The sequence below is a fragment of the Aythya marila genome (assembly GCF_965140915.1).
Source record: "Aythya marila genome assembly, chromosome: 5".
In the NCBI taxonomy this organism is placed as follows: Eukaryota; Metazoa; Chordata; class Aves; order Anseriformes; family Anatidae; genus Aythya; species Aythya marila.
The window spans coordinates 25,592,174-25,618,775 of NC_139046.1; the positions used below are offsets into that span (position 1 = coordinate 25,592,174).

The 26,602-nt window shown below is 40.1% G+C and overlaps 1 protein-coding gene across 3 annotated transcripts in view; it reads left to right on the plus strand.

Moving 5' to 3' along the window:
• Positions 1 to 26,602, plus strand: part of YLPM1 (YLP motif containing 1) — a 38,147-nt gene that overhangs the window by 5,545 nt on the left and 6,000 nt on the right. Inside the window, exons 2-18 of one of the 3 annotated variants that reach the window (XM_082761651.1) lie at positions 125 to 370; positions 1,273 to 1,467; positions 2,620 to 3,362; positions 6,354 to 8,774; positions 12,267 to 12,375; positions 14,164 to 14,644; positions 15,757 to 15,849; positions 16,247 to 16,421; positions 16,569 to 16,714; positions 17,010 to 17,164; positions 17,758 to 17,820; positions 18,185 to 18,304; positions 18,550 to 18,726; positions 18,939 to 19,022; positions 19,298 to 19,381; positions 20,773 to 20,859; positions 23,932 to 23,983. In XM_082761651.1, the coding sequence (XP_082617777.1) occupies positions 125 to 370; positions 1,273 to 1,467; positions 2,620 to 3,362; positions 6,354 to 8,774; positions 12,267 to 12,375; positions 14,164 to 14,644; positions 15,757 to 15,849; positions 16,247 to 16,421; positions 16,569 to 16,714; positions 17,010 to 17,164; positions 17,758 to 17,820; positions 18,185 to 18,304; positions 18,550 to 18,726; positions 18,939 to 19,022; positions 19,298 to 19,381; positions 20,773 to 20,859; positions 23,932 to 23,983 (5,431 nt within the window). The remainder of the gene's footprint in view (positions 1 to 124; positions 371 to 1,272; positions 1,468 to 2,619; positions 3,363 to 6,353; positions 8,775 to 12,266; positions 12,376 to 14,163; positions 14,645 to 15,756; positions 15,850 to 16,246; positions 16,422 to 16,568; positions 16,715 to 17,009; positions 17,165 to 17,757; positions 17,821 to 18,184; positions 18,305 to 18,549; positions 18,727 to 18,938; positions 19,023 to 19,297; positions 19,382 to 20,772; positions 20,860 to 23,931; positions 23,984 to 26,602) is intronic. The other 2 variants (XM_082761653.1, XM_082761652.1) reach the window with 2 other exon arrangements.

The window sequence follows — 26,602 nt, forward strand, 5'->3', positions numbered from 1 at the left end:
TTTAAACATTTTTCTAGCATATGATTCTTCTGCATGATTCTAGCAACTATCATGAATTAATGCTCATGTGTTTTTTTTTTTCCCGTGAAAGCTGTGTTTCTGAGAAACTTTCTGTCTGTTGTAGGAACAGCAGCAATACTGGTACCAGCAACACCTGCTTAGCCTGCAGCAAAGGGCAAAAGCCCATGCTCAGGGACAGCAGCAAATGAAAGGGCCAGGAGTAGGGAAGGATACGTCTGAACAGAGAGCGAAGTCTGAAGAAGGGAAAATGGGTGCTTCAACTCAGCAGTCTGAACCTCCTCCGCTGAATGAATCCCTGCCTCCAGCTTCCAAAGAAGACGACTCTTCTCTTACAGCCACTGAAACTCAGGTAGGCTTTGCAGGGAGATGCTGCTGTGTTATGTTGTGCTAGAAGGGGACAAAGCAGGAAAATATTTCCATCATATTCTCCTGCATACTGTGTAACAATAACTAAATATGGTAAAACAACATGAAAAGAACATTTGTTAAGGCTGCACCATTTAAAAAAAAATACTCTCATATGCAGACTTAACATAGTCACCCACACATGCACCAGGCTTGACTCACTCACGCTTTCCCCAACGTTGTCATCTTTGTCTGTGAGAAACACGTTGCGATACCTAAGTGCAAAATCAAGCACTCAGTAGATGCTTTTGGACACGATTTTTTAATTCTTTTCTGTCAGTTTCAGTTCTGTCTCCCCTTCTCCCTGCGTATTATAGTTTTTCTGAAAGCCAAGAGCTTGGTACAGAATATTTAGACAGAGTGCTTCATGTCAGTTGCTCCATAATGGATGGAGGTAATGTCTATGATGTTTGAACAGATTACTGTAAGGTGGTAGATTACCCTACAGGATGTGCTCCGCTTTAAATTTATGGTGTGCAGGTTCCTACCAAGTGGCAAAATGATGATTTGGAATTCCTTTACCTCATCATGAAAAAGCACTGCTGTCTCACTGCCTTTGGTGTGAGCAGCACAGAACAGATCTGCTTTAATCTCTTACCTACAGGTAAGTTTCTGTATGTATGAACACCCTAATCCCCATCAGCCTAACCTTTAGATCAGACTGTACAAGAATAAAGGAAATACAAATCAGCCTTCCAGCAGTTAGGGGTGGCCAGAACACTGAAATACAGGCTGATAAAATAAGGAATGCTGAGAAAGTTCTTGCAAACTGTGTCATGACCCAGGGTTCTTCTCTTCTGACGGAAGAAGTCTCCCTTTATTTATAATATTTGCCTATTTCCCTAGCTCAATATTGATCCTCCTGATGACCCCGAGGAAGATTTGAGGTTGCAACAGTTGCAAGCAGCAGCAGCTCAATGGCAGCAGCATCCCCATCACCGAGTTGGATTTCAGTACCAGAGGATAATGCAGAAGCATGCCCAGCTGCAGCAGATAGTACAGCAGTATCAACAGATCATGCAACAGCCTCCGCATTTACAGGTGAAACACTGAGGAGATGGTATTTGATATACTTTGTGAGTGACCTAACAGTTATGCTTTACTGCAAAATAAGTAGTTGAATAATTTGCCATGGCTGGCTTATTTGTCTAGCTACTTTTTCTGCATGCACAGAAGTCTATATCCCCTTTTCCTACTGGCACTCAACTTCAGAATGAAAAAAAAAAAAAATTGAGAGGTGGTGATGAAGCTTTAGTAGGATGAGAAATATAAGACTGTATGCTTGTCAAACGATTTTCAGACATACCTGAGTGGTACAGGAGCAAAGCTGAACACAGTGTTGAATTTACTCAGTTTTGAACTTTTTACTGCTGGAGAAATTCTTCAGGAGAAAGGTCAGTTACACAGATGGTGTGAGGTAATTTAGTAGCCGTGTTCTCCCCTCCCCCCCCCCCTTTTTTTTTTTTTTTTTTTTTTTTTTTACAATGTCATACAGTACAAATGTGTACAGTGATGGTGTCTTAATAACAGATTCAGATAATTATACTGTTGCAGCCTTTAAAGTAGAAGCTGATTGCTTTACTAGTTGAGTCAGCTTTTTGTGGTTTAAGCATTCCTTAAGTGGTTTGGGCTGTCGGGTTTGTTTAAAAAAAAAAAATGTAAACCTAAAAATCTCAGAACAGATTAAGCCCATGGGTATTAGGACCTGTGTGTACACATAAGAAAGACAAACTGCTGATAGAAGCTGTGCTGTGCAAATTATGATCTAGCAAAAGGTTAGAGAAAAATCATTGCTGACAGCTGAAGCAGCTCTGTGTAGATTAATAGAAACTGAAACCTTGAGAAATAGTCACATGCTGCATGTATTGAAAGCGTGAAGATTGACTTGGGCTTTCATAGCTGTTGTAAGCATGCAGTAATAGTAGAGCGTGGAGGCCTTTGATTATATTTTTCGTTATCTTTCTTCTTTAAAAAAAAAAAAAAAAAAAGTCTTCTATACTAAATGTTTGCCCTCCAGTCATGCAATGTGTAAATTAACTTTAGACATCACAGTGTTTGCTTTTGTTTCACTGTAGTTCTTCCTCAGCTTTCTGCACAAGTCCGAAGTTGTGATGTTACAAGTGATACTAAAATACGTGGCCTTGAGGATAACTAAGATGCTCTTTTGAAGTTATTCTCATATTCTCCTTGCAGACAATGTCAGTGGAGATGCAGCTGCGACATTATGAGACACAGCAAAAACAGTTTCAGCAGCTTCATAAAGACTGGGAGCGGTCAATGAACCAACAGTGGCAGCATCAGCTTCAAACCTATCCTCACAAAGACCAGCTGCAAGAGTATGAGAAACAGTGGAAAGCATGGGATGAACAGATGAAGGTCACTCAGTCACATCTGCAGGAGAAAGTGAGCTCACTCCAGAATTTGAAGAATCAGTACCCTGCAAACGTTTCGCTTCCGCCTCCATTTGTTCCATATTCTCAAACGGCTCCAGGTGGCATTCCTGTTATGCCTCCAACCTTACCTTCAGCTACACCTCCACTGGTCCCTCCACCTCTGTCTTCTGTATCTCAGTTATCTAACTCCTCTGTCCCTTCAGGATCTAGTTCTCAAAGCAATCAGTCTACTGAAACACCAAGGCCAGCTCTGCTTCCCACCCCTGGTACCTATGCATCAAAAATAGGTAGCTCACCTGTATATTCGACTTACCACTCTCAAGTAAGTTCATCCTTCACCTCTTCAGACCACGGGAAGTCTCAAGTTCACCATAATAAACAAAATGTCTCTATGTCATCTGAGCAAGGATGTGGGGAACTGAAAGCCCCTTCTGCACTGTCTTCAACACACACCCCTACCATGCAGGATAAACCGGTGAGATCAGGTGGATTGCTTCCAGATCCTCCCAGATCAGCACGTTTTGAAGGCCCCAGAGGTCCCAGGTAAGGATATTTTTATTGATTTATACGCTTTCAAGGCTAGCAGCCTTTTGGTGGTATATTAAGAAATGAAACATTATGTCTTATTCTCAGATTTTCCTAAGGTCATATGAATTGTGCGTTTGATGGAGTTTTGCTCTTAATGCGTGTACACCATGTTCTGTATTTATCTGATTAAAGCAAAAACAGGGAAATGCTGTTCACCTGAGCGTTACGTGGAGTCATGTACTTTTCTCTAGTGAAATGCTTGGGCACACTGCTCCCTTCTCATTCTCAGAAATGTAATATCCATTTCTTGAAAACAGGAAAGATGCTGTAAATATTTGATACATCCTTACTGTCTTTAGGTTAATGATAAATCACATTTGAAAGAATGACCTTTTATAAAAAGCCATTTAAATTCCCAGTGTTTGATCTGTGGTACTTGGAACGCAGTTTAGGAATATGTAAAGCAAAAGTGTTGAGGGAGTGTTTTTAAGTTACTACTATCTACAATAACACCTTAAAGTGGACCTTCTGAAAGGAATTCAGGAACGTGTTCAGATATATATTCAGTTGAATACGTTATGATATCTAATTACTAGAAATTTAGTTTTTTTGTTTTGTTTTTAACAACAAAATTTACTTTTTTTTTGCAACCGAAATCCATTTGCAGCAGAAAGAAATTAAAGATTCAGAGCTCTTCACCAGTACCTTAACTTCTAGCATGGGAGAGTTCTGTAAGTAGACGATTGCCCTATTTGCTGCACTTCTCAAAATAGCTTTCTGATAAGAGAGAGGTGATGTTTGTCTTGCATCCAAATGAGTGTTTTTCTACATGTGCAGCATTAGTTAGCATTCGAAGAATTTTAAACGAGAGGAAGGAGAGGAGAGGATTTGAGCCTTAGTCTAATGGTAGGGTTCTTGTTGTTTTGCATAACATCTGATGGTCTTGGTCTTTATCTTCTTGTGAGGTGTACTTTTATTCAAATTTAAGTCTGCGTTTTGTCAGGTGGATGGCCTACTGTCTCAGTGTAAAGTTACTTTAAAAACCAGCGTTCTGTGTCTTTCATGTGGTTTTATATCTGTGATATGGTTTGATCCGAGATATTCCTTTTGGACTGTTTTTGTTATTGTTTTTCCATGGTTGACATGATATCAGGTTGCAAAAACATCTGTTCTGTCTGGTCATTAGTTAGACTGATGTGATGCCTCGTGAACCAAAAAGCAGCCTTGTTCCGTTGATTTAGTTCTATCCTTGCATATTCTGCTAGTTTTTTACATTTACATTTTTTTCATATCTTCATTTTCATTTCCCTTCTTTTTGATTCCGAAGTGATCATTCATGAATAGTAATTCATGAAGTACAGGCATCATATTTGAATTTTTATAACTTTGAATAATTTTCTGTCTCCCCATGGGTTTAAAAAGAGCGTCGTTTCTAGTCCTGGGGGTTTTTTGGATGCGCAGTTCTGCAGACTGTTTTCAGTGATTTGCTAGTGCATGTCTTTTATACATGCATTAGTTTAGAGCTCAGTGCTCTGTGACCATAGACTATGGATAATCAGAAATTTCTAGAAAGTACTTACAATGGCTTTGTTTTTGAGCCCACTGACATTAAAATATTTTAAAATGTTTAAAAAAGGATTTTTTAAATAACGCTGTAACCTTTGTGCATTCCTATATTGTAATTGCATGAGTATTTCATGGTTTTATCAAAGGTTTTCCAAAAATCTGTTTACTGCTTGTTCTCAATACAGGCAGTAGAAAAGAGGGTTGTAATAAATTTTCAATTGAACCTGTGATAAATTTAAAATATTGTGTGTTACCTGGTGCTATTCCAAAGTCCCAGGTGACGATTAGGCGTATAAAAAGACACACTCCCACCCACCACTTTTTAGCAATTAACATTTCTCAAGAAACTCTGAAGAATTCCCTTAAACTAATTTGCAGAATTTTGGGGGTGAAGGATGTCTTACAGTATCCAGCCTTTTCTTCTTGCTATACCTTACGTGTAGAAGTTGGTCCTTCAAACTGAGGATACCTTGCTACTGCACTTGCTAATTCTTCTAATTCTGTTCATCTTGACCACACACCCCAAGCAAAAGGCAGTTTTGTTCCAACAGAAACCGTGCTTTCCATTTTTTCTGCTGAAGTGTTGTCTTACTAGGATTATTAAAATTCTTTGAGGTTGTGCAAATGAACTCATTTGGTAAATTGCTCACTGAAACATTAAATTCTGCAAAAAGTCAACAGCTGCTGGTAACTAGGCAATAATGAATTCATATCCAGGGAGAGACAACTGTGAATCCCAAAAATCCAAGCAATTGGACTTCAGGAGCAAGTTCGATGTTTTGTGTAAAATGAATTTGATGTGTGTGTCTTGCAAATCAATAATTAAGCATATGCCTAAAGGCTGTTTTTTGACTAGATGAGCCTTGCTAAATATGATTGCATAAATTATTCTTTATGCCGGTTTGCCTGACCTCTACTCTTGCTTGTAGACAAAGAAAGAAAAGGAAAAAAGTGATGTGATAAAAATGTGTGTGTTTTAGGCAGATTGTCTTGCGTAGAACTGGCCAATATCACACCTCGCTGCACTTTCTGTGAGGATCTATATTTATAGATTTGTCTATAAGGCCTTTGGTTAGGTAAGCTTGTTGCGAAGTTTTAAAACCAAAGTTCAACAAGAGTTGTTGTTTTCAACAAAAGTGTCTTTAAACAAAAGATCAAAGCTTCTCACCATTCAGTTTGCAAGTTTTTTTCAAGGTGAGTTTCAATCCTGGGATACTGAAGCCAAGTTTTCTTTTTAGGGTTACATTGTCTGCAGGTGGCTTAGACTGGTCTTCACAGGACAGTGTTGGGGTGGAGAAGAAGGTCTTGGTGCTTCTGCACAGGTTCAAACAGATCTGATCCTACAGCACACTAGGATGCATCAGTTAAACAGGCAGTGTTTTTAGACAAGTTTTATTTGACATGTTCATTTGAATAAAACTGCTGTTATTTCATGCGCAGGTTTGATGGCCCTCGAGGAAGAGGATATGACAAATTTGAAGGCTCAAGACCAAGAGGGCCCCGTTTTGACTCCCAGCGCTCCGAGGGACACAGGTCGCGTTTTGACCGACAGAACACTGATGGACAGCACACGAGTCGGTGGGGAACTATCCCCCGGGGACCAGCAGCACAATTTTATACTTCCCAAAACACATCACATGCACACGGTTCCCGACCGGGCGGCCCACGGTGGAGGGGGCCCAGGCCTCCTTTGGGACAGCAGCAGTCCCAGACAGACTCACGATCAGAAAACAAAGAGCCTTTTACAGACATGGGTGGCAATCAGCAGGCTGGAAGTAGAACGCAGTCTACTGACGTGACGAGTACGGGCTCCGTGGAGCCGAGTGAAGACCTCGCAAGCACTCAGCAGGAACCATCCAAAGGTGAAGTCAAAGAAACTATTTCAGATCCTCCTAAGAAGTGGACATGGAGTTCACACGATCCTAACCAGCAAGTAGAAGACTCCAAAGCGACTACTCCGCCTGTTCAGAACCAGACTTCAACATCAATTTCTAGCAACTCTGGAGCTTTGCAGTCAGGCGTTGCAAGGCCGGGAGGGGCGGTGACCCCTGTAACGGGAAACCAGGATTTGAGTTCCTCAGAGAGCCAGCTGCTTGGTTCGGACACCACGCAGGGCCTGCCCGGGCCAGAAGGCAGAGGGAAAGGGCCATTTATGCACGAAGACAGAGGCAAGGGACCGGGAAACAGAGGAAGGGGGCAAGGCAGGATGGATGATGGCCGGGGCAGGGGGCAGGGGGATGGCCGTGGCTGGGGAATGGGCCGGGGCAGGGGCATGGGCAGGATGGACGGGCGAGGAATGGGCAGGATGGACGGCGGCCGGGGCATGGGAAGGATGGACGGCGGCTGGGGAATGGGCAGGATGGATGACGGCCACGGCCGGGGAATGGGAATGGGCAGGATGGACGAGGGCCGTGGCAGGGGATACGTGTACAGGGGCAGAGGGCAGGCTCGGCAGGCATCCATCCGGGGCCGGGGGATGTTCAGGAGAGCGGGCAGCAGGGAGAGGATGGCAGACAGGCGGTCGGGCAGCAGGGAGAGGATGCCGGACGGGCGGTCGGGCAGCAGGGAGAGGACGCTGGGTGGCCGGTCAGACAGCAGGGAGAGGGTGATGTCCAGCAGAGACAGGGAGCTCGCCGGGCGGCCAGGCAGCAGGGACAGGGCACAGCGGGCAGGCAGCAGGGAGAGGGGACCCGTCAGGAGGGCAGGGAGCAGGGAGAGGGAGCCCATGAGGCGAGCAGGGAGCAGAGAGAGGGAGCCCATGAGGCGGGCAGGGAGCAGGGAGAGGGTCCCCATGAGGCGGGCGGGCAGTAGGGAAAGGGGTCCCGTCAGGAGGGCAGGTAGCCGGGAGAGGGGTCCCGTCAGGAGGGCAGGTAGCCACGAGAGGGGACACGTCAGGAGGCCGGATAGCCGGGAGAGGGAAGCGGGGAGGTCCGACGCGGGCAGCATAGATAAACCAATTCACCTAGGAGATGATCCTGACAAATTGGCTCCGTACCATCGAGACGATGCGCTGAGGGGTTCTTGGAGTCATGAGGATGAGGGGATGCAGGAGGAATTTCCTTTAGATAGTAGGGATGACCTTCCTCTGGAGCACGAGCGGTTGGACGACTGGGAAAGAGAACGATACTGGGGAGACCACAACTCCGATTATCAGGATGATTCTGTGGATCCATACGATAGGGATGAGAGGTTGCAGTCTCACCATTCATTGCCTCCGTTGTCTCCCCTGCCACCACTACCTCCTTTATCATCTGATCACGACAGACGAGATTCATGGTGGGATGACTGGAAGAGGCCGAGGGAGAGGGAGCTAGAGAGAGATCTAGATAGGACGGGAAGATCCGCAGATATTTATGATCAAGATGTGGACAGAGAATGGGATAACAGAGACTGGGACATGAGACCCATGGATGATAGAGAAATGGGGAATCGTGACCTAGATATCCCCCCTCTCCCACCGTTACCACCTCTCCCACCTCTGGACAGATACCGCGAAGATAGGTGGAGGGACGACAGGAACAGAGATCACTACGACAGAGACCTCCGAGACAGGGGGGAGCTGAGGATTCGAGAGTACCCCGAGAGGTACGACACGTGGCGGGAGAAGCAGGACTACCTTCCTGAAAGGACTGACTGGGAGAGGGAACGACTGACGGATCGGTGGTATCCAGATGATGGAGACAGGCTGCGACCTATGGGTGACCAGATGGATTCATCCCTTCTCCCACCTTCACATTCCTCTGATATGCTGGGAGCAGATTCAAACCTGGACTCGGAACAGTCCTTGGGGGGAGTGATGGTCCTTAGCCAAAGACAGCATGAGATAATTCTGAAAGCTGCCCAGGAGCTCAAAATGCTTCGGTGAGTTGCTTGATTCTGTCACTTTTGGGGGGAGAGAAATTACTAAAGTAGGCTTATTAGATTTTCTTACACGTTGTGATATTATTGCATCTTTTCTGGAGTTTTGAACTGAGCTGGTACATTCTAGTTGTATGGTGTTTTGTGGAGGATGTTAATTTCCCTTTGGACATCTTCGTGCTAAATGTTACTTGTCCTGCATTGGTAGGTTGTGATGAGCTGACTCTGGTATTTCTCACCTATCTTCCTCGTTCTTTCAAATGCAAACTAAATACTCTGGGTTTGATTAGAAACAGCTAAATTTTGATGTCCCAAGCTTTCCTTGGGTTTGTGAATCCACCTCCAGTTCTGGCTATTAAATAGCCAATTCAGTCCTACTGTAGCTCCAACCAGCCATATGGGCAGTTTGGATGTAGATGAAATTGTCAAAATCTTAATCAGTAACAGGCTGCCTCTGAGATTCAGAGCTTATTTTTGAAACAAAACAAAACTTATTGACTTCCTCCTCTCTTCATGCCTTTCTCAGAACAAAATACATGTTTAAAAGTATGCTTGCATAAAAGTATGCTTGCATTTTACTTCATACATAAGAAGTACTACTTTTAAAACTGGGTCCCTGTATAGGGGACTTCATGTATTTGTAGAGTGAATGACTGGTGTCAGACAAGGCTTCTCACTCTGTTTCCAGTTCCAGGAGTTGTCTCAATTACTCGGATACTTCTCCAAGCCTAACAATAATGTTCACTGTTTTATTGGAAGAAAACATTGTTCTGATGTGATTTTGTAAAATTCATGACCTTGGCAAGCTTTTGGAACCTCCTTTTTGGACATTTATTCGCTAATGGAGTTGCAAGATAGGTGCCATGAGAACCTGGTGCATGGTGTTTCTTATATTGATGCTCCTTAAGGATGTTATTTTTATCCCCCTGCAACTGTCCAACAAATTATTTAAAGACAAGCTACCAGAATAGTTTGGTGCTTCTGTGAGGATGATACCCCTTTCCTGATTTCTTCCTCAATTTACACAGTAACAGGCTTGTTTCTTTTCACTACAGCATGGTAATAGGAGCTTGTGTGGAACTAGAAGATCTCCATCCCAGCTTTTGTGGATAGGCTTTTTTCCTTAAATAAATACACACCCCTTTCCCCACGAATAGGGCACCTCCATTTGTTATTTCCCAAGTATAGATCTGTCCACATCACCTGACCAACCTTTTTGTTATCCTTAAAGGAGCTTGTTGATAATTGCTTCTTAATCTTTCTGTTATCCTCAGATGACTTTGTTGATTAATGCTTTTAAATACATTTCAAGATCTGCATTAAGGTAGTTCCTAATTCACACAGTGGGACCTATTAAAATGTTGGATACTGATTCTTAAAGCGTAGATGCTTTTTTTCCCTTTTAACAATGTTCTCTCATTTGAACCCTAGCATCCTCGATGAGTAATTTGGCAAAGCTTGGTTGATCTTAATTCTGAGGATCAACACAACCGTGTTGTCAAATGAGGAGGACATGACTCTTTAAGGCTTTAATAAGCATTTATTTTAAAAGAAGTGATAGAATAATAACCTCTTAAACATCAGAAATATCCGGTAGGATAGGGCTCAGTAAATTTAGTAATACAAGAAGAGAGCACATACCTTCTATCCAAATGTTTTCTTTGTGATTTGATGCCTGAGTTTTGGTGCATTACATGCATTCATGAGAGAACTGGAAAGATAAGTTTCTTTTACTATGTCTAGTGAGTGAGGAGTGAAATCTTTAAGGGGAGATTATAAAGAAGAAATCTCTTAGAGGTTCATGTGGTTCATCTTCTCCATGAGTTATTGTGAGATAGCTCTTGTGAGATATTGCAAGATAGATCCTGTGGTACTTAGCAAAGGCAAGGATTTAATTTCACAAGGAAGATATTTTACTAAAATATTGAGTAATTAAAATAAGTGTTCACTTATCACTGTTACATTATTATTAAACCATGTTGAAAGATAGAGACGTTTTTGTGCTTTTCTTGAAGCTGTATTGTTTCCAAACTCGTAAGATTGCTGAGCATCTGTGCTATTGCAAAGCATCTGTCCCATTTGGAAGGAAGGGCTTAGTTACAAGCAGAAATTGCAAGAAAAGTGATTTCAAAAAGGGAAGGCAGAACTGTTATTATGAATACATTAATATTTCACTGCAATTAGATTAATTCAACAGGTGTTAGTGACTGTGAAATCTGTGTTATAACGCAACATTTGCCAAAAGTTTTGGAGCAACAGCTTGTTTTCAGCTTCCTGGCTTTCTCATAGCCTCAGGTGGCCAGCTGAGCTGTTTAATGTGAATGGCTGCAAGCCAGTGGACTTAATTTAAGGGCCATAGTTTGGAAATCAGTGCCCAAGTGAATAATTTATTAGAGCTGAGATACTTGAGCATAGAAACTAAAACGTTTTATGTAAGGAAGTGGATTTATATGTCTTTCTAATTCACTGAAAAGGGGAAATATAAATGTGATACTGTTGGTACTGTTCTTTTTAAGTTTGATTTGAGGATATTAATAACATTAGTTACACCAGTACTTCACGTCAGGTTGCTTTTATCATGTACATGACAGCATGCTCAGAGCTGCATGCTGTTCTATATTTATCATGTGGTTCATTTTTCCTAAACCCAGCATAAAGAAGACCTTATAAGTGCTGGCACTTGCTCATGCTCTTTGCACTAATGCAGCACTTGGGATCCCTTTCTGCGTGCCATGTTCCCCTTGCCCTGCGTGCTAAACAGATGCATTGCTAATCAGGATGGCTTATGTTGTGCCTAGTAGTACAGAGGGGATCCCTTAGTTGGTTTTTGGGCACTACTTTAGTACATGCAATTAAATATCAACAAAGTTACTACAATCAAAGAAAAACAAGATAAAAAGATGTTAACAATAACTCAAAGGTAACAAAATCACATTGTATAGAATTTTGTAACCTGGTGGTCATAGCTTTCCCTGCTGGTCCTGGTTTCTTTTCCATAGACGGTGTGTGGGTTGTGTATTAAATAGCATTTAGATACACAAAGCAAGGAAAGCTAACCTCACCACTTTGTGTTTAAATGTTGGAATCTTTGTTGTGCTTTGAGTTGGCCTCAGTCTTGTTAGTGTGCATCTCAGAGTGAGTCCCTGAAAGCATTTAGGCACGCAACTCCCCTGGGCTTCCCATTTGCAGGTCTTGATGAAACATAAAAATACGACTTTGCTCTTTACTATCAAAGCAGAGTGGTTCTGGCCAACTAAAGCATAACTGTATGCCACAGAGGAAATTTGTGGTCAAAAAAGGAGGCAGATAAGATATACTTCCATGTTTAGGTGGGTGCGAAACAGGGATTTCTGAATCAGTGTTGACCATATAAAGCCTGCTTGTGTCCTTTTCTACTTTGGACTTGACCACTGATGGTAGTGTAATACGTATTTAATTTTTCAAGTTTTCATTTAAGCTACAGACTAATAACATTTTCTTGTGATTCATGTGCAGAGAGCAAAAAGAACAGATGCAAAAGTTGAAAGAGTTTAAATCCGACATTTCCGCACAGGACTCTCCAAGACCACAGAACACCAGCACAAGGCCAGGAGGTGGCTTTCAGGTAAATTCATCTCAAGTCGACGTCGTAACGTGGGTAGTAAGTAATTCTGTGTGTTTCAGATCTTTTCTGCACTCTGGTGGCCAGACTTCTCTGTGGAATGCCTCCCTCGCAATCCTTACAACTTCTTCAGTCTTTTGTTGAGGCAAAGAAACTTCTTTAGATTTCCCAAAGTCTTTCTTATTCGTTCAGTCCACCGTGTCTTCTGAACATAACCCGCTGGGGACAGTAGCTCATGAGGTTTAACAGCCTAGACTGCTGTAGGACAATGTGCAAGATGAGGTGAGCTCTTACAAAATAAAGCCGTAAGGCTCACGAGAAGACCCTCCTTTTCACCAGCTATCTTGGTTCTGATATTATCTTTGAATCCCGGATTGCTTTGCTTTTCCTGCTTTAAGTGCTCCCTCCTCTTTGAAGAGGTTGAAAGAGAATTTGAGGATAGTTCCATCAGAAACTCAGATAAAGCGAATGTTAGCTTTCTGTTGGCTGTCTTTATTAGAAATACTCATTACTGGATGGAGTATCACAAAGCGTGTGGAAGCACGCATTTGTGTATCTGTGCCTTCATCTCCTGTTGTGATACAGTTTACTCCTCCACTGTCCAATCTTCTGGTTGGTCCTGGGAACTCTTCTCAGATGCTAAATTTGTTTTTTGATAGTTCATACCAGGTGAGAAAACAGCTGAATTTCTCCAGTCATGTTTACTCAGGTTTATAAATCCTTCCTAGAATGAATGCTACACTGTTGTTAAATGTATGTTGGAGTCAATGCTGAGTTGATGCACAGACTTAATTCTTCGTCACATCGTAACCTAAAAGTTACTGGTACCAGTAAATTTGGCTGTACTGACCTGCGAGCCTGACATTTAGCCAAACCAAGTTTTCTTTGTCCCTCCCTGCAGAGAAGCGTTGGGCTGTGCATGATACACTACAAGTTTCCTTTTTGCCTAGCTGACCTCTTCATTGTTTACAGTGTCTATAAAGTAAAGTAATGGAACAGATTTGCTACCAAGAGCTGCAGATATGTTGACATCTTTAGGAAATGACTTTACTTCCTAACTTTGATATTTCCTACTTCACCAATCTGCCCAGAGGTATTCAAACAACTGTTATTTTTCTTGGGATTTCTGCCATGTCTGTGAACTTGCTACAAATCTCAGCTTGTATCTACAGCCCTTCTCTGAGTCCGTTTGCATGCTGCTAGTAAGGCTGCCTCTAACTTGGCATCTGCTGTGCTTCTGAAAAGACCCTTTTTGACACAATACACAGGATTCCTTGGGGATGTTTGGTTCAAGACCAAATTTTTTTCACTGGGCAACACCTCTCCACTTCTGATATTAATCTGACATTGATTCTATTAAGAGTTTTGTAGGTGATACTGTTCTCTGGGAATTTTTCCAGTGACTTCCAGAAAGAAGCTGACCTTATCAATCCTTTTGTGCCTCACCAAGCTGCCCTACTTCCCCACTATTTCAGCCTCCTCACAGACAACAAGAATCTTTGGGAATGAAACTGTAGGCACCTTTGAACTGAGATAGGCCCACTGGAGCTTAAATTAATATTATTTTGAATGAGAAAATATATAATATTCAAGCCTTTGCATAGTGAGCAAACGCCAAATTAATTCAGGCCGCCAGTTCTTGAAATTTTGTCCTCCTACCTGTAGCGCCTTGATGGAGGTACTAGAAAATGTTTATAATTTAATTACAGATTGCCATTGTGCTTACTGACTTGCAGAGGATGAGAGAAGGTTAGATTACAGATCTCTATTTAAAGTGCTTTCTGCATCTAGGTCTCTTCTCAGCTATCTTCAGAGGCACCAGTAGAAGCCCAAGCTATTAAACCTTCTCCTGCTGTTATTATAAAGCCTCCCGTGTTGTTCAGACAGCCCACCCCAGTGACAAGACCACCTGCCCCACTGGCAAGGCCTGCTACACCTATGACAAGGCCACATGCTCCAGTTCCTACTCCAACTACAGCCCCAAGTCATGGTCAGTCTTTAAAACCATCACCTTCTGCTGTGGAACAGGAACGCTGGGATGAGGATTCTTTCCACGGACTCTGGGACACAAACGAGGATAAAGGAGCAAATATGGAGTACGAATTATGTAAACAGGAGTCAATGATGCCTCCACCAGTATCCTCGCCAGTGAAAGTACCTGCTGCTCACACCTCTGTTCCGTCAGCTGTTCCAGTGTCACTTCCTCCAGTTATTCCACCCGTTCCTAAAGCACCTATAATTCAGCAAACTGTGGATTATGGCCATGGGCGAGGTGGGTATTGCAGTGAATGTATTTGTCCGTTCTGTAACGGAAAGATAATTAGCTCCATTAGCTGCTTCCTAAAGGAGTGTGGCACACAACATATGCCACATATATTTTGCAGCTGATGTTTAGGCTGTGCACATCGTGATCTAATACTAAACAGTGCAATTTTAAGGAGTCAGTAATTGTCAGTCTTGAGTTTAATGTTTTCTCTAATGCTGAAAAGCTGTGTCACGTGAATTGAATGGTATATGTCCACACCTGCTTCTACTAAACACCAGCTCATATGGGCACATCAATGTTATATGTAGATTGATAGTGAGACTTTCCCTTAATCCCTTTATAACAGAGTGTGGGAACTGTAACTGTGTTAGAAAGTACTTTGGTTTGTTACAGTTCTGAGAAGTGACTTAAAGCAGAATGTGGGTAATGTTTGCATTATTTGTATGCTGCTTAATGGGTATGAGGTACCCGTCTAACAATACCTAGAGCCCTCTAGAACCAATGTCCTGGTTCTGAGGAGCTGGCATGCTAAACAGGCATTTAACACCAAAGCAGTGAGAGCCTCAGATTTTTAGTAGTGAGTTTATCAAAGCTAAAATTCAACACTATTCTTTTAATTGAATCAACTTCTCTCAGGTTTTCTTTTTTACAAAAGTGAAATTGGGTTGTAAAGTTGTACATAAATTGTGCGTTGCCGTTAAAGAGAGTTTTTCTCTGTAACTGAAGCCACATCAATTCCTTTAAGTAGATGTTTCTCTAAAAGCAGTTAGAAAAACTGTGACTGTTGGGAGTCTCTTAAGAGAGCATTTCAGGTAATATTCTCAACGTTATCATAGTTTGAGTTACTGAAACTTTCATAGCATCGATGAACTGTGCAAGCTACCCGAACTCATCCAAAGAGATAAAGTCCCATTGTTAGGTAAACTGTATGCATACTTATGCACACAGAAACATACTTAAGGCGTTAAAAACTCTGGTGTTCTGTATTTATGTATATTTTGGTAAGTTATTTCAGTCACTTCTAATGCCATTGACTGAGTGCTTTTCACGACATTGGGAAGGAAATGGAAGAGGGGTATTTTAAGACGTTACTTAGCTTTCTGATTATTTTTAACCAGATATAACCACCAGTAAAGTGGAACAGATTCCATATGGGGAGAGGGTAACTCTGCGTCCAGAACCTTTGCCGGAGAGACAAACATTTCAAAAAGGTAGGGAGCCCTTGGTTAGCTCACAGGCCATTAGTTAGCCTATAAGAAAGGTTGTAAGGCACTACAAGTGTGTTTTAAACTAAGTAACTCCTAATTTAAATAAGAACCACTTTATTGCCTTCCAAGGCCCATAAAAATAACAGTTTATATCGTCAAGAGGAGTAATACGGTCATTGATCAAGCCATGTTCAAGACTCAATTCAGTAGCTTTAAGTAGGATTGCATGTTATGGTTGTCTCTTACAGTTTGGGAAAGAGATTCAGTGGCTGAGTTTGTTTTAGTCCTCACATCATGAATTTCTATATAGTTTTCTTGTACTTTTGTTGTTTATCCTTCAAAAATAGTAAATTCAGGATATGTTTTTATAGTTTGGATTTCCGTGGGTTTCTCCTTTCAGATCACCCTGGTCGTTACAACAGAGACAGAGATCGTGAACCCTATTTTGAGCGTCAAGGTAATTCAAATACAGACCACCGGGATTTCAAGAGAGAGCGGGAATTGCACAGAGACCGTGGTTCTGTGGACTATGATCGAGAGAGATTTGAAAAAGATCGTCATCCCCGAGATGATAGGTGTGTAGTTTTGGAACATTTTTGAAATCAATCTGGTTCAAGCTATATTGTGTGTCAGGCTGTCTGTTTTGACTGAGGTACCTATTAATTTCTCATTGGAATCCATAGTAAAAAATTCTACGAATACACAGAATACTATTTTGGCAGGGTTATTCCTACTGCACCTTCAAGGACACAGTCTTACCGTGACAAGAAAGAGCATCCCTCCTCCAGGCGGGGTGGTTTTGAAAGACCACCATATGAACGAAAGACAGATCGTCCAGCGTATGATCATGGGCCTTCCATGTTTGGAGGTATGGTTTCTCAGTCCTGAATACCTGCTAAAATATTCTTAACAAATAAATAATTTTTCATAATATAGAAATCAGGAAAATTTATTTGGATAATGTTATAGCTTAGTTTCTCAGTAGTGATGAGATCAGGAAAAGACAATTACATGCTCTGCTAAAAATATCTTTTATCGTAGTAGTTTCAAGATTAGAACTTTGAATTGTTTTGCGGAAACATCCGTGAATTTATCCTGAAGTAAAGAGTGTCTGTTAAAATTTCTAATTTCACTGAACTAAGAAAATTCTTCTGAATTTGAAGGTGATCGTAGAAATTACCCTGAGGAAAGGATTCCTATTTCTGCTCCATCTATGCCTCGTCAGCCACCACCTGCTCCACGAGTGGAAAGAAAGCCAGAATCTAAAAATGTAGATGATATTTTGAAGCCACCAGGGCGGGATAGCAGGCCAGAGAGAGTGAGTATGCATTGCAACAGCAACAATCAGTTTCTCTGAGGTATGAATGCATTGGGAAGGACTGTAAATTCTGTTGGTTCTATTGCTAATACTCAGAATGTTGTAGCCTAGCCCTAAGGAGTCCACAGGAGATGTAAACCTCCTAGGAAAGCTAATATGAAATTCCTCTTAGTTGGTAATATTCATGTATTTTAGATTCTTCTGAGATCTTTACTTGGGTTTTTGATGTATCAGAGGAAAGACTTGGCTTTATCCTGTCAGAGAGTACACCATATTAAAGAAAGAATAAGATCCAGGCAATAAAACATTTAGACAAGACTAATTCAATTATTGTAAACAGTTTCATAACATCTTGTGCAGTGTGAGCTGCTGAGACGATTAACATCACATAATCTTATTATTACTCCCATGGAACTACCACCATGCATTACAACCTGGTTTGTAAAATGTGGGAGTGAGGCATGGTACTGGCTTTGCTTGTTGTTGGCAAAATTGTGAGCCCGGGGCACGTAATTTTCTAGAATTTCTTTGTATAAGAGATTTGTTTGATTTAGTACAGTCTTCTATCTTATTTTACATTATCTTTGTTTCAGATTGTAATCATAATGAGAGGTTTGCCGGGCAGTGGGAAGACACATGTAGCAAAACTCATCAGGGTACGTAAAGGACTGCTCACTGTGTAGTGCTGTTTGTCTCTCTTGTGTTCTTTCTACTGTTTTATTTCTGTTTGTACAGTATACCAAGATAAAAATTAAGTCAGACTTACTGGAGAAGGCAGGAAGACCTGGAAGAGATGAGATCAAGACCTGGAATTTCAGTCTGTTGTTTTTTAATGTTCTGTGTCCTCACGTGGCACGTGAATCCTGTCCACTCTTAGTAACCATGAGGAATACTGCTTTCTTCTTGCTTTGAACATAGAGAAGGGAATTGACATTTGCCAAAACCATATTGAAGGTCTTCTGTAACAGAATGGATTTTTTGCAGGTACCCAGGAGTATTTCTGTTTTGCTTTCTTCCCAGGATAAGGAAGTAGAGTGTGGAGGACCTGCACCAAGAGTTCTCAGCCTGGATGACTATTTCATCACTGAAGTAGAAAAGGAAGAGAGAGACCCAGATACAGGGAAAAAAGTAAAAAAGAAGGTACTCCTAATTCAGTTTCTTACTTTGAGAAAGAAGCAAGATACTGTGGAATTTCAGTCTGTTGCTTTGCAGAGGTGTGGGGACTGTTTTTCAAAAACAAGTCAATCTAACGTAAGGGTGGAATGGGCAAATTTTGGAAGATGGTTTTCTCATGCCAATGTACTTTGTGGTCAGGACATTCAGCAGTTGAATGTTAACAGCTTAATAGGTGTCGTCTTTCTTAAATGCTGTTGTCGTTGACCCAGGTGATGGAATATGAATATGAAGCTGATATGGAAGAGACCTATCGCACCAGCATGTTTAAAACTTTCAAAAAGACATTGGATGATGGATTCTTTCCCTTCATTATCCTTGATGCTATCAATGATAGAGTGCGACATTTTGAGCAGTTTTGGAGTGCAGCAAAAACCAAGGGTTTTGAGGTAAATACCTAAAAGGCATTTGAATTTCCTAGCACCTGTATACCAGCATTTCTGAACTTCTGAACGCAAAGTCCTTCCCAACTGAAGGAAGAGTGCTATGGTCTAGAGCTGCAAGTTTACCTTTCTTAGAATGTACAACTGTGGAGTTATGACCAGATAGAAAAACTCTAAAAACTGGTTTAAAACATTTAATATTGTCTTCCTCTTTCTAGGTGTACTTAGCTGAAATGAGTGCAGATAACCAGACGTGTTCCAAGAGGAATATTCATGGACGCAAGCTAAAGGAAATCAGCAGGGTAACTGTATACATATGGAGTCATAGGATTAATTGCAAGTTTCCTTTTGTTTTCACTCCTGCTGTTGTTGGAAAACTTGGCTTGCTTTAGTCTACATAATGCCTACAATTTTCTTCTAAGAAGAGCTGGTAGTTATTTCACAGGATTGACTGAAATGACTTAAGTGCAGATAGATCTTTTCTTGTGATAAGAAGCCCAATTTTCTGTTCAATCTCTTACGTTTTTGGAGGTGCTTCATTTTTATGTTTTGTGTTTTTTTGGTGCATTTTTTTTAGATGTCTGATCACTGGGAGGCAGCGCCACGTCACATGATGCGCCTGGACATTCGTTCCCTATTGCAAGATGCTGCTATTGAAGAGGTAAGAGTATCTCTGCATGTTAAAATGATGAATTATGGGTATGTAGCTATACTGAAAAAATAAAGCAAAGGAAGGTATGATGAGGTATGATGACAAACAGGACTGCCATATAATTGGCACTATAGAAAGATGTAATTGCTGTCAGTTAAGTGTATTCCATTATTCTTATCAACGACCTAAATACAAAGGCACAAGCTATATTTTAAGGCATTTTTGGAGCCCCGACTTGTGCATCTTTGAGGAAGAGTTGAAGCCACTTTAGCAACTGCTTAATAGCAATTAAAGACTATTTTTGCTCCCTCATGCAAACCTTGGCACCTTTTCAGCTTAATGGTTCACAATTTGAGAAATAGCTGATAATTCCTCTGGATCCCTGCTTTGAGAAATCCAGACCTGTGCAGTAAAGTAGTAAATAAAACACATATAGCAGAAGATTACACTTAATGTAGAGGAATGCTACCTTTTATTCCATTTATGGTTTGCCATGACATATATCTTGGATATGTTATCTTTCTATTTGTTGCGTTCTTTGACAGACATTTCAGGAGCTCTGGAAATAAACTACTATGTTAATGGTTGTATTGAATGTACCAGAGCTGCATGTTACTGTCAGAACAGCTCGTGCCGTGGCCATAGAAACTGTTGACCTGCTGAAGTAGGAAAGGTGTTTACTCTTTGCAGCTTGTCATGATCTCAGCAGGTTATTTTCTACTCTACAGATAATTTTTATTGTAAAATAGTAATTTTCAAGAGGAGAGCAAAAGTTTCAGCTCTCAAGTAGACCCAGAGAAGGACATATTAGGGGTTTACTCTGATATGTTCATCAAGGTTTTACTAACAGTTTGCATAACTGCATGTGTGAGTATCAGGCATTTCAGAGATATGGGCTCCAGAAAGTATTCCATTAGATTGGCAGGGTTAGATGTGTTTTAAAGATTCCATTTTTGTTCATTACACTGTGATAAGTAAATACTTAAGCTAGAGGCTTGACTAAGATGCATTCTGTACAGAGAGTGCCATTCAAGTGATGCATAAGTGATAAGTTTAAGATCTTCTTATGAAATTTCAGGTTTTGAAACATGATTGTGTATGATGCAAGGGAGATATTTTACTGTTACAAATACTGGTAGCACAAAGAATCCACGTGAAGGAGGATCACAAAGTATTGCTACTTTCCCCACACAGTTTCTCACTACAGCAAGAAGGGAACCTGCTTTGAAGGAAGCAGAAGTAGAGGCAATATTCATATAAACCACAGCATAGTGCTTGCAAAAATTAATCCCATCTTTCCTCTTCTATTTGAGCTTGGAATCTTCTGCTTAACCTACTTAAACGATGAGATTTTGAAGTCAAGCAGTGCCTTGCAAGTCTGTGCTTGTGCTTTGTAACAGGTGGAGATGGAGGATTTTGATGCAAATATTGAAGACCAGAAAGAAGAAGCCAAGAAGGATGCAGCAGAGGAAGAAGAGAGTGAACTGGTAGGAGACACATCAGCCATCTCTAACAAAATGCTTTTTAATATGTCTGAGGGAGAGTCTCGATCTTATAAATGCCAACCCATTGCCATTCTTAGCAGTGCGATTTTAATACACACATCTATAGTCATTTGTTCCTTAAACATTTCTAAGAGAACTTTAATGTCAAATCATGTTATTCCTATCTGATTATTTATTTAAATAATCTGAGAGTGTATGCCACAAACGGCATTATCAGAGTATCATGGCAACATGCCTCTTGCAAACATTTATTTATAAGTTACGGTACACGATAGCTCTCTCTTCCAGCTTGTCTAAGTATCATACCAGGTGGAGGGATGGGAAGAATGGGCACAGATTCATTTAGCTTATTTTCTTTCACATGTCTAAAGAACTCGTCTCAACTGTCATAGTGTATGACAACAGTTACGAAGAATATTTTCTCTGCTGAGGCTTTCTGACTTTGTCAGTAGGTATTTCCAAGCAGAGGGATTAGATCTCTTGGATGAATGAAGGTTAGAGAGAGTTCTGTAGGCTGGCTTTTTTGGGTAAGTTTTTAAAAGGCTGCGGAAGGCCTCTGAATGTAACTTCTTGGTATGTGTTGGAGCTACAACTGGTCAGTGCTTGAAGAGTTGAATGTGTCAAACCCTGGTTCCCACAACCAAGCAGTTAAATTCCAATAAACAGGAAGTAACCAAAAATGTCTGGGATGAGCGAAGTCCATTCTCTTGATGGAAAATTACAAATTACTCTTCCTCATGAGTGGTAGTATAGAAAATGGATGAAATACACAATAACAAAAATAAAATTTAGGAAGAGTGGATTTTAATAAACATCTGGTTTGGGGCTTTGCATGTGTTTTTTTTCTTTTTTGTTTGGTTTTCTTTTTAGCAATATGATTCATTCTCTGCTAAATTATTCTCTGGCACAGAGTATGAGACTGCATAAAGTGGGATTAGAACTCTTTAAAAATGCATCCATGTTTACAAGAATATGGCTGCTAGCTTCTCATTTCTTGAAAATGAGTTATATCTAGAATAGAAAGTTATCTTTTAGCATTTGAGAGAAATCTGTGCATAACTCTGTGTGTGTGTGTTTATGGGCTCTGGGGAGTGTCCTGTTGCACAGCACATCATAAGAATAAGCTTTTTCTTTATAAGACAAGGAGAAAGCATGGTGGTGGAAACTGTGCAAATTATTAATACCTAAAAATAAACTACATAAAAGAATGTTTTCTATTCCAAGTCACAAGAGGTGAAAAACAGCAAAGAATAATCTGCCGTATGTAATCTTTGCCATTCAGTCACATGGCTGATTTCAGAGAGGTGTTTCAGACAGGAAAGTATTTGGTATCTGTCGCCTTCTTGAGAACAGTTGGTAAAGGTTCTTCATTTCGTTCTCCTGTACTTCTCTTAATCCTGGGGAAAGAGAGAAGTCTCAAGCTCCATCTGGCAAATGTCCTTGAAATATCCAACTGTCTCGTACCAAAGGATGAATTCTGAATCTTTTCTTATCCTATCCGAAGACTGGGATATTAAGCAGATTCAGCACACATTAGGGCATTTCACACCATCAAAGTCACTCTTCTGTTGCTGTTGTCAACTCTCATAGGGTTGTTTGAAGTGTTCAGACAATTCTTGTTTTTCTGTGCTTGATGGTATGAATTATTGACACATTTAACTTAGTGTTCTCACCAATGTATCACACACTGCTTTGTTCAATACATGCTCCTAGCTGTGGTATAACTTTTCTGAGCATATTTTTATGTGCAATATGTTTGAAAAGTACAAATATACATATATACCTGAAATTCATTTATTTGTCACAATGAAATATTGCAGCACAAACTGTTTTAGTTTGTATTAACTACAGACTTGATCAAAAACATTAAAATAGAGAAATCTAATAATCTCAAATCACTGATACAAGCTTGATAGAAAAATAAAGGGTCTGTAAAAGATTTTGGAACAGAATGCTGAATGAAAACAAAAGCAGTGTAGCTCTCTGTCATGGTACACTGATTTAGTAACTCAGCATTAATGAATACACAGGTGTTCACAGTGGAGGCAACCTATAAATAGAGCAGGAAAGGAATTAGTATATTAAAACTTGTCTGTGAATTGTTTTCTTGTTGAAATCTGTTAGAATAGTTCTTTTCCCTCCATATTAAAAATCATTAAAACAAACTCTCCACAAGGGTTCCATTTCACCACAGTGAGCTTTTTATGTGATTGCAGAGAAAATTTCAGCTGCTTAGATTAGGAATAAAGCTACTTATAAGAGTTACCAATAATTGCTTAGCAAGGATTTATTTGTGTAAGAGTATAAAATGAAAAGACTACAAGAAAATACCTTAAATAAATACCTTTTTGCCAAATTTAGTATTATTTTCATTTGCAAGGAATGAACTGGCTTAAGATTATTATATGTAAAATGTATGATGACGTGTAGCGAAAAAGTGTTTGGAAATAATCTTTGAACCATGATGAGGGTTATTTTTAAATGAAAAAACAATTAAGTCGCAGTTTCAGCAGATACTACCTCATTTAAACTAGAAAAAAATTGTGGACTGACTACTCATACAAGAGTATAGTATGTTCATCTGAAAGGATTATTAAATGAAGCTTGTGTGTAGTAAATCTGGAAATATATTAAAAATGTTTGACTAAGGTATATTTTGCATTTGACTAAGGTAACTTGCATTTGTAAAGTCTTGAATACTCTTAATGCCTGATAAATTGTGTCGCTATAACTTTGCCTCTTGGGATATTATAACCTAGTAACTGCACACAGCACCACTGCTATCTGTTAGACTCGTTCTGGAGTTCTGTGTTGGCAGAGCAGCATTCTTGTAATGATGTGCAAGGGCTGCTAAAGTCACTTTCTGAAAGGGAACTAAGTGGATGCAGAAGTTCTGAAATACTGAGTAACTTGTTTCCTTCATCTGATAACAAGAATTGTGCCTTACAAAAAGAAATACCTTAAGCTCCCATTGTAATGCTGTTTCCAGTTCAAAAGTGATATGCATGTGTTGCTCTCTCTAATCCTCCGAGCTTCTCTCTGTGTATGATTTAGGGTTACATTCCGAAAAGCAAATGGGAGATGGACACTTCTGAGGCAAAGCTAGGTGGGTATTTATTTTTTCCTGTTTCTTATAGTTGGTATCTGATGATATTTGCAAAACTTTAATTTCCATTTTCACTGTGCCTCCCTACCAAAGACAAATAAAAGTACTGGTCTCATACACATCTGAAACTGCAAAAGCTTCAATACAGAAAAGGAATTTCTCTCTGCCACCAGAGGCATGGGAATTATGACTTTCTAACCATTGCTGTTTTATATACTCATTAATTGTTCTTCCATCTGTTCAAGGAAGGTATTGTGTTGTAAATTTTTTTAAAATGGTATTTCTATTATTTATTCATCTCCTCTGTATTATAAAAAGTGACAAGTCAACTTACATTGCACTGCATTCTTGTTCATACTGCATATGTGTTTCTCAAGCATAAATGTTGTCAGTAACTACTCACTTTCTTGGAGACTTGCATAGTAGGTAAAATTGTATTGATGATGCATCTTACTTCCCAAAACTGGCATGTATGAGGACAAAGAAGTACCATATGTTTAAATTGGTTCTGAATGAATCGGCATCATCTTTTCAGCAAGTTATGTGTTAATAAGTTAAAGTTTATTAAGCATTTCGAATTTCAGGAGGGTACTAGGATTTTTCTTAGTAAGATACAGAATGGACTATCCAGGACTTACAAGGGCATGATGTTTGCTGCACTTCTGTTCTGATTAGTGTTGCTGGCTGCGTTGTGTATAAGTGCTAATATTACAATTCTATCAAAGTCAAAAGCGACCTTCAGGTTGAAATGCAGGCACCATGGATATGATGCAATATGTACATGTGGAAAGACATCTTTAGTCATTATGTTTTTGTGGGATTTTTCGTTCTATTTTTTTCCCTAGTGAACAGTAATGGTACTAAGCCAAGATTTTATGAATTGAAAGCGCGTAAAACTACCATTTTCTATCACATCTTTGAGAAGTAATAAATACCTGAATGGGATACAGTATGTCTTAGCATTGAGATCTTCTGCATGTGGTACAGCCCTGTGTATGATTACTTTCCAATAACCAAAATAACAGTTGTACAACAGAAACAGCATCAGAAATTCTGGCTTACATAAAGCAAATTTTAATCTCTTGCTGCTAACTGCTTAGCTGCACCACGTCTGCTGCTGCTGTGCTCTCTTTTAAGTCATTTAAATATTTGTGGAATATATTGGCTTTGTGGCACCTGCAGTAAAACTGGAGGAGATTCATATTCAATGCTTGCAGCATGTCAAACAGCAGTTCAAGACAAAGATTTTTCTGCATTCTTGGTATACAAGTTAATTGCTTTTCATATCTTAAGATTATTTCTTAAATTTGTAATGATTTTTTCCAACTCTGCCTTGTTGAAGAACGCAAGGCTCTGATGCATTGTGTGTTATTCCAAATAATATATACTCTTCTTTAAATACTAAGTAGGAACAGATGTGTTGTGCTGCATAGAGAGAACTTTTAAGTCATCCCATGCCTTTTATAAATATGGCAGGAGTCCAGAGTGTGTTCTAAAAGTTTTTATGGGTAGTTTCTAGTAAATGTGAGGACTGCGGCTACAGCAGAAATCTACAGATAGCTGTCAAAATCTACCTCATTCATGATCAAATACTGCTAACGACAGAATTTTGCTGACTTTCTTTCCATGTGGAAAATCCATAATAGAAAATGCAAGAGGATTTTTATATGGTCTCCAGTTAACATAAAAGTCAAACTGGGAGAGAGCAGCAGAGTCAATTTTACTCTAACATAAATTACTTGCAAGACTGTTGGAATAATATCAATCAGTTAACAAACTGGATCTTAGCAGACTGTAAGTCACAGGTGCTGAGAAGGTCTTTCTATTAAATCTGTATTCATAATTTTACTTTCCTAACTACCCTCTGGATTCATATTTATAAATATAGAGAACTACGGATTAAAAGTAAATTCTGACAGAACATATGTTATAAAAAGCCTGGCATTCCTACGTAACAAATGCTGTTTTGTTTATTTTTGAAAAACTACTTTGTGAGGGCAGGCAGCTTTTAGCTCAGGGTATGCTTTATAAGCACTTGCAGTCTGAGTAATAATTATATTTAATTCACAGTAAGATCTTGCTTGGTTATTCACAGGCCCATTTCAGTAGATGACATATCAGAATTATTTCCTGAAAGGCATGTAAACTGTGGTATGCATTTGTCATTCCCAAGTTGGGTTGTTTCCTGGGAGCTGGCCTGCCCATTAGGTTTATTGCGTGAGTCCCAGCGGGCATGCATTTGCAGAGGTTGTCTAAGTGCAGAATCCGAAAACAATTCTGTAAGTCCTCTTTTGCCTTTTGGTTTTCTTTCTGAATAGATATTGTTACAGGAGGACACGAGATCTTACTAATCGCAGAAAGCCTTAGAAAAGGACTGAAAAACATGAGCTCTTCTAGCTGCAGTGCTGACTTGTGCCAATCACCATGCTGTTTGCCCCAGAGCACTTGCTTTAGTTCAAATTTACTTTGGCAGGGTTGATGCATTCCTCTGACTATGTATGCTGGTACAGCGTTTCCTTATGTGTTGTGACTGCACAGCCACATTTTTATTCTAAAATCTGGTCACTACTGTTTCAGTCTGTCTCAGTGCATCGTACACTCAAGCTCTTAAACTTACAG